The sequence below is a fragment of the Cynara cardunculus genome (assembly GCF_001531365.2).
Source record: "Cynara cardunculus var. scolymus isolate 2C chromosome LG 4, CcrdV1, whole genome shotgun sequence".
Taxonomy (NCBI): Eukaryota; Viridiplantae; Streptophyta; class Magnoliopsida; order Asterales; family Asteraceae; genus Cynara; species Cynara cardunculus.
The window spans coordinates 14,581,797-14,590,046 of NC_037531.1; the positions used below are offsets into that span (position 1 = coordinate 14,581,797).

The 8,250-nt window shown below is 33.2% G+C and overlaps 1 protein-coding gene across 1 annotated transcript; it reads right to left on the minus strand.

Annotated features, from left to right (window-relative positions):
• Window positions 1-303: 303 nt before the first annotated feature.
• On the minus strand, window positions 304-3,160 carry LOC112511060 (patatin-like protein 2). The gene is made up of 7 exons (XM_025116438.1): window positions 3,020-3,160; window positions 2,752-2,933; window positions 2,243-2,429; window positions 1,973-2,131; window positions 1,466-1,768; window positions 731-903; window positions 304-605 (listed from the first exon to the last, which is right to left on the minus strand). Exons 1-7 carry the CDS (start codon window positions 3,158-3,160, stop codon window positions 422-424), a joined length of 1,329 nt encoding a protein of 442 aa, XP_024972206.1. The 3' UTR covers window positions 304-421.
• Between the last annotated feature and the right edge of the window lie 5,090 nt (window positions 3,161-8,250).

Consider the following 8,250-nt stretch of genomic DNA (forward strand, 5'->3'; position numbering starts at 1 on the left):
TATTGATTTGTGGTTAATATTGGTTCTCACAGTTACCACAAACAACTCAGTTCTCCCTTGAATAGGCCCCTACCAAACCATATATATATATATATGGTTTGGTTCACATGAAACCAACCTGTTTTTGTGATAGCCGTGAGACCATTTTTTTACACTTGAAACTTCACAACAAAACGCTACTTTTTTAGAACGACTCTACTCGTATTGATGTCAAATCGTACAAAATCAACGTTACTTTGGAAACTATGCACTCAAACATGTGACCACAAGTTTTTTTAATTTATTATTTGGACTTGTTAACTACATAATTATGTTTGATTATTGTAAGTTCTTAATCAAATAGAATAAACTACGAGCTTAGAAATGAAAAAAAGAACATGATAAATGATTAATTGCATTCGCGAGTACAACGAATAAAATCTTAGTTCTGATTGAGTTCATGTAAGTCGGGAAGAGAGTGATTAATCGCGTTGGAGAGCGCAGGCACTCCTTTTGAACGTGCAATTCGGTCTTCGATTGAGTCGCTTCGATTAAACGGTCCTTTATTCGTACTTGGTGATCTAGCTTCTCGAACATTCTTCTCATGGTGAAGTATTTTCGCAAACCTAGTATTCAATTTAAAAGAAATATTCAAACCAATGTACATATCAAAATTTCAGTTAAAATATGAAATACCTTGTATAATTTAATATAGATGCAATAAGACGGTTATTTTGATAAAGTAATATACTTTTTTAAGGCCATCTCGTTGGTAGTGTGATAGTACGGTTCGGTTATGCCTGTGCCCAGATTCACTCTTGTCACCGGTTTTTTCAACAACTCCTCGCCCACTTTTACAAGATTCTCCAGGTTTTCTTTGGTCGCCAGATCCAAGGAAGCTAGATCTCCGCTTAAATTGTCATCCTAAAAACATAACAAAGAAATAACGTTTTAATGATTATAGACAGTTTGATAGATGCAAATGGATGTTTTGCTTTTTTTTTTTTTGATTAACCTGGATATCCAACCCCCTATGCGAGCCGACTAATCCTAAGACGACCACTTGCTTTGCGGATAGCCCGGAGTCATCGCATTTGAATCTCCATGCCCACAAGGGGATTTTTATTTCTCCTTGGATTCAAACTTGAGACCTCCGGACACTTTTGACCTTTGGAGTCTAAGCTCAAACCAATCAAGTATCACCCTTGTGATTGATGTTTTGCTTTTATAGTAAGTGAAAAGTGGAAAAACGGTTGTTTATATGAGCGAATACGGTGAATTAATGCCAGTAGGAATGTAGTCACATGGCTATACTACTCTTCATTAAAAGGGAGCAATGGCTTGCTTTTAAAGTCATGAACAACCAATTTGGATAATTTATTGTGATTCAACGGTTTTCATTTAAATATGTTAACTACGAAGTCTTAGAGACGCTCTTACATCAATTATTTTTAACTTATTGATAGAAACGGAAACTGAAAAATACCTGAATACGTAGATAATTTTCTTCTGAATGAAGAGCTTGGAAGACAGTAGAGATATGATAATCGACCATATCTCCACTCGCCTGAGTAAAAACATCCACCAACGGAGTTGAGCCTTCACCGGCCAACCACCCCAAAATACCCCAATTAGACGACTTTGTAGCATCATACCTCTCTTGAAATTTTTGCGACCCCGTTCCCAATGATAGGACTAGAAATCGGCCGTATTCCGTTGGCTTTATCGGAAAAAAATTGGGACTTCCTCTAGTTATTTCGTTTGTTACTTCACTTATTGCAACCAAAGTCTACAAAAAAATAAAACATCATTAGTCTAGTGTAAAATACTAAATACGTAGTTCACCGGTTTACTTTGTACAACTATCAGTAAAACAATAGATATATACTTTTCTATGAGTGTGTGTGTGTATATATATATATATATATATATATATATACACTTTTTTTGCATAATGATTGTTTACACACATTTACTAGTTAATAACACATACAGGATTGTTGGCAGCTACTGCACCATCAATAAGATTGAATTCTCTAAGCAAGTTTCCTTCAGAATCTTCGATTTGGAACGAATGTGAAGGAAGATAAGTTGGGGCTGCCGATGTTCCAATGCATATATCAGATAACTTGGCATCAAGACTCGAGTTTTTCTTCAACCAGTTAAACACGAATATCAGTAAGCTACAATTATTATAATTTTTTTGAACGAATAACTCCCCCATCAAGTTGATGGTTTCGTAAGCACATTGATAAATTTATACCTGATAGCTTGAGAAGATCATAGGCTGCATATATTTGATGTCAAAGGTTGGAATCACAACATTCGTTAATGTTTCATGGAGTCGTCTTTTTTGTAATTTTTCTTCAATAATTTTGTGTAGGTGTTCACCGTCGTATCTTGGTCCTGATAAAGCTTTCACCACTTTCGTAGCAGGAGCTAAAAGATTGCTACATATTGCATGAAAAGATGTATGATTTAAGATTGACCGATAACATAATTAACAGTGCTAAAAAAATTGTAGTTTTTTTTATCACTATAGAATTCGAGATCTGTTGATAACGTGAACAAAAACAGAAATTAAGTTGGTCTTTTCTTGACTATGGCAAAGGCACTTTTTGTGCCAAAGCTGTAAGTCGTTACAAAACTGTTATGTCTAATCACTTGTTTATTAATGGATAAAAACACAGTTATTGAAAAACGCTCCACAGTAAGTTTTCATCAACAAATCAGAATTAGAAAAAACGTAAATTTGTCGTCGATAATACATACTCGTCATGTGGAAAGATTTTAGGACAATGTTCAAGATAGAAATCTTTAACATCCTTAGCCGCGAAAACAGGACGGTTCTGTTCATTTGGAGTGGCTAACATACCCGTCACAAGACCACCAGTGCTTGTCCCAGCCATTACATCAAAATAATCAGCAAGCCGTGCATTCTCACCATCTAATTTCTGTAAACAACATCATCACACCATTACTTTCCATGATAAGATAAGAAAAAACAATGACTTCTAATAAACTAAACTGTAAATTTTACCTGTAATTCACTTTCCAAAAATTCAAGGATAACACTCGGAATGATTCCTCGTACTCCTCCCCCATCGATACTGAGAATCGTGATGAGGTTTCCATACGTCGGTGGTTGCAAAGGTGAACGCGGTTCTTCCTTAAACGACATGTTTCGTAATTTTATATATATGTATGTATATGTATGTATTTGTGACAAGGGAAAATAGAAATGGGATTGTGAAATATGAGTTTTGTGGTTTGATGTGAGGGTATATAAAGAGATGATTCCAAGTTGCATATTTGTTGGAAGTGTCATTAAAAGGGTTTGACATTTCAACTTATGGGACAACTAAGACTAGTCAAATCTTTGACTTTCATATTGCCATAGAGAAGAAGTTGTCAAGAAAATATTGGTAAAGTGTCAAAATCAAGTCATTTGCAGGATTGTTTTTAAGGGATTTAAATTTTATAGAGGGATTTGGATTGGAATGGATTTAAAATTATTGGTATGTTTGGTTTGTAGGATTTGAAATGTAACTGGATTCCATTATCTATAAATAATTATAAAAATAATTAAATTACATTTTTATTAATCGATTGTTACAAAACAAATTCTAAAACCTTATTTCATACAATTTTACAAAATCCCATGAAATCTCGAACACCTCTAAGGATTTCAAAATCCTATCTTTGTAGGATTTTAACTAAAATCTGAGATTTCAAATCCGAACAATCCAACAAATCAAACATGGAATGGAATGGATTTGAAATTCATATCCTCCCAAATCCATCCAATTTCTGCAAATCAAGGAGGACCTTAGTTTTTGTTTATTTGTTTAAGGAAAAACTACAAAATTAACCATCATATTTTTATTAATTAAATTCTTAAATTTTATTTTGAATAAATGAATATTTAAACTTTCTAGAAATCAAACATATAAATTATGCTTTATATTATTTTAAAAAATAAATAATGGATAATGAAAATGATGTTTTATTGATTAGTTGTAGTTTTCTATTGTTTTGTTGATAAGTGGAAAGAGAAATAAGATATTTTTTTATTTTTATACACGTAAGAATTTATACGTTTAAAAAATATTCATAGACTTAATCATTCGAAATATGAAAATTCGTTAGGGTTTTTTTTTCCGTTTTAATAATTTCAATGATTTATTTGTTTAATTTCAATAAATTCAAATTTTTATTTATTAAAAAAAGTTTATCAATTTAATTGTTTAAAATATGTAAATTCGTTAGGCTTTTTTGAACTTTCTTCCTTTTTAAATGTGGTATACAATTCAAGAATTTTTATATATTATTTTTTATCCTATTAAAACATGTTTGGAATAAAATAAATTAATATAAAAAGCAGTTACATAGCATCCAATCTAATTCGGTCATTTTCATCAATTGTTTATAAATTAAGCAAAAATTAAACGAATAAATCATAAAGCTGATTAAATAAAAAGCAATAAAACCCCAATTTTACATTGGTTGTTTTTATGGTTATATACAATTTTTTTCGATGAGACAAAATAATTATTATAATATAAAATAAAATTTTATTATAATTACCAAAAATACAAATTTTGAATAAAGTGTAAAACATCAAGAAGTTGACTTTATAGGAAGGTTTTTGTGTTCCAACATTATTAATCATCAAAATTCAAATTTAAATTTCAATATATTACTGTAATCTCTTAGTTTTCCGACAATGATGTCAATGATAACAGAAACAAACCATGGTTGTAGCACCATTACGGATCTTAAAATACTTTTGACACAACGATGGACGACATCAATGGTGGCATTAGTCACCACTCGTTGTTCCTTAGTGGATCCACCCATAGGGATGGTGATTTGCCCTGACCCGGTGGGGAACCCGGTTCACCCGACCCGAACGGGGACGGAGATTCCCCGCTAAAACGGGCCCCGGGACCGGGGATCCCCGGTAGACTCAAACTAAAGGATAATATTTATGGGGTTTAACCGGGTTTTACCGGGTTTTGACCGGGGATTGTTAGAGATTTGATCGGGGACGGGATGATAATCCCTGTACCCGCCGGGGACTGAGGCTGGGGGACGTTACTTCAAACGGGGGCTGAGGATTACAAAACCCGCCCCATCCCCTCCCTGTTGCCATGCCTATCCATCCATAAGGTTATATACAAGGTTTTAAAAGTTGTGAAGTGTGGCGTGACGATGAGGTTAAGTCTCAAGCTTTACACGTCGTGGCAAGAACTCGGCGTTTTTAAAGACATGATATAAGATGACGAATTTGTATGTCATATATAACTATACATACACATATACGTCTTTCTATTTATTATTCAACGAATTAACGATATTTAAAAAAATTTACATTCACATCAGAAGAATAATATATATATAAAATATGTGATTAGATATTTACAATAGATTTTGGAAAGGTTTTACAACTTTGTTCTAAATATGAGTTTGTAAAGTGTATGAACCCATGAAATTGTGGGTGATGTGATTAGGTAATTTGTGAGTGAAAAATTTAAAGTTAAAATTGTAAAAATACGAACGCTTAAAAATAAAAATAAGAAATTGAAAAAGAGCCATGCCTTGTAAAACAGGCACGACGATGCACACCTCGAAACGCCATGCGTGAGTCATGTCTTACACAAATGCCATACATCTTACCGTAACAGCGGATACGCGTTTTACTCAGCAATGACACTCACCATGACACATGCCTACCTTCTATAATCCTCGTTATATATATATATAGACTTGGAATCATGTGAGACCAAAGGTTTTCCGTGAGCCCATAAGACCAATTCTCAACCTTTGGATTAGATCTATATTCTGAACATTCATAATCACAAAATTGTCACTGTACAATTTTAAACCATTAGATCATTAGCTTATAAAATTGATCAATGAATATAAATTAGTCTTACAGGTCTCACATAAACCCAATCATAGATATATATACTTGAACCATTCAACGTTTTCTTATGAGATATCAACTTGATTCACAACAAAATATAATATCATCAAATCAAATGCTTACCATACAAACCTGCAGGTTGCTTCTATGTTTGGTTCTGAGTCACAGAATAAAAAATGAAAATGCAAAACAATGAAAATAAGAATAATATTTATTCTCTTCTTTTAATCTGGAATGAAATTTTAGGCTTGTGGAGGAATTAACTTGTTATATTATATAAAATTAAATTTTTTTTAATTATTTTTATTCTCATTAATTACTGTGTAATACCTCTAACAAAAAATATTATAATTTTAAAAAAAAATAACTACTAAGACTTCAATAATTAATAACAACCCTAATAAATACCCATGGTGTTGAATTTTTAATATGAAGACCATTTCTCACCCCCAAAAAGAAATTCTATGAATACAATTCAATATTCAAGCAAATGACCATTCATTTTCTATCTTCAAACTTTAATGGATATGATTTTAAATTCTATGTTGTTTTTTAGACCTTCAAACTTAATCGATTAAGTCGTATATGTTCAAATTTGGTATAAAAAAAATAATTACGGGAAAATGACTGACATCATTTGCAAATACGATCCTCTTTTTTTTTTTTTTTTAATTTGTTTGTAAAAGTGGGGTTGTTGATGTCAATTGAGTAGGCATGGAAAAGAGAACTTGGATCTGAAAGTGAACGTGATGTTGGATCCAGTTTAACTGGGGAATCCTAGGTTGAGAGGGATGGGGAATCCCCAAATTTGTTAACTCGAGGGTGTGGTTGGGGATGGGGAATCCTCTGAACCCGAGTATTTGTTAATATGTTTTTATATGTAGTACATGTTTGTAGGCGAAGGATCGTGTGAGAAGGAAAGTCATGGTGAGAATCGTAAAAAGAGATTTGAACTCTTGATCATTTTTAATCTTATAGTCACCTATGAATTGCGCTTTGAAAGAGAATTAATCTGATGCACCTCATTAGTGTTGACATTCAGTTAGAATTAATACAATGGGTGGAGATCCCTTCTTAAACTTCTTTCTATAACTTCTTTTTTCATCGAAACTCAACCCTATGTTTGTATGTATATAAAATAAAATGACAAATCAAAGAAACATACATAACAGATAAATATAATCAATTTGCGATGATGAGAAACGTGCAAAAGATATTAAATACTGGTTTGAGTGAATAAACATGCAAATATATATTATAATATTGGTTTGATTGTTCTTGTTGAAACTTTCGGGATATTACGTGAATGTATTAAATTTCTTTTATTAAGTATTGTAATTGTTATATTTAACTTCGAATTACCCTTATATAAATATAACAATTAAAAATTGATTAATTAAAGCTTTAGAATAATACATCGTTTAAACGTGAAATTGACGTTCATAAAAATATTATAGAAAATAATTAAATTTTATATGTATTGTTGATTTGTACATAATATTTTAACACTTGTCTTCTTAAAAAGTTAAGAGGTTTTAAAAATTAAAACTTAATGCTTTATAGCATCGTATAGCATCCATAAATCGAAAATCTATGGATCTGCCTCGTTGGTCAAGGCTCATCTGGTTTAAAGTAGAGGAGGCAAAAAATGGGTCCTAGATCGGGTAGGGTCGGTATTGGTCTAGCTGGTCTCGTTCCTAACCAGAAATCTTAGGACTGATCATAGGCCCTATAACCGGTTGCGAGCCCGACCCAGTTAAAAAAAATATTTTTTACATATTTTTTTTATTAATGTTTGTTTAATTACTGAGTTTTGAAATTTAGCATTGAAATACACTTTGACTAATGCATTTACATAAAAAAAACTTAAAATTCTTGTATTATGATTAATAAAAACTTATAAAAAATTGAAAAACGGTCATATACATAACCTGTCTCAACTGGCTCTGAACCATCAGAAAATAACCAATCCTTAACGGTCCTTACTAGTCCTGGGCCAAATGAGACAAAATTTGACCATCCCTAGTAGAGATGGCCAAATGGCACCAGCGGAGGACCGGGGTTGAGACCGACTTAGGACCGGCCTGACCCGGGACTAGAGATGGCCAAATGGGCCCGGCCCGGCCCGTAACCGACGGAGGACCGGGACCGGGACCGGAGAGGGACCGGGACCGACCGGGACCGGTAGGGACCGGTTGAGGGACCGCCGGTTATGATCCGGTTAGGGTTTTTGACGTTTTTTGGGACCGGGACCGGTTAAGACCGGGACCGGTTACGTAACCGGTTATAGGCCCGGCCCGGCCCGGCCCGGTCAACGAAAGTCAACGAAACGTATATATATA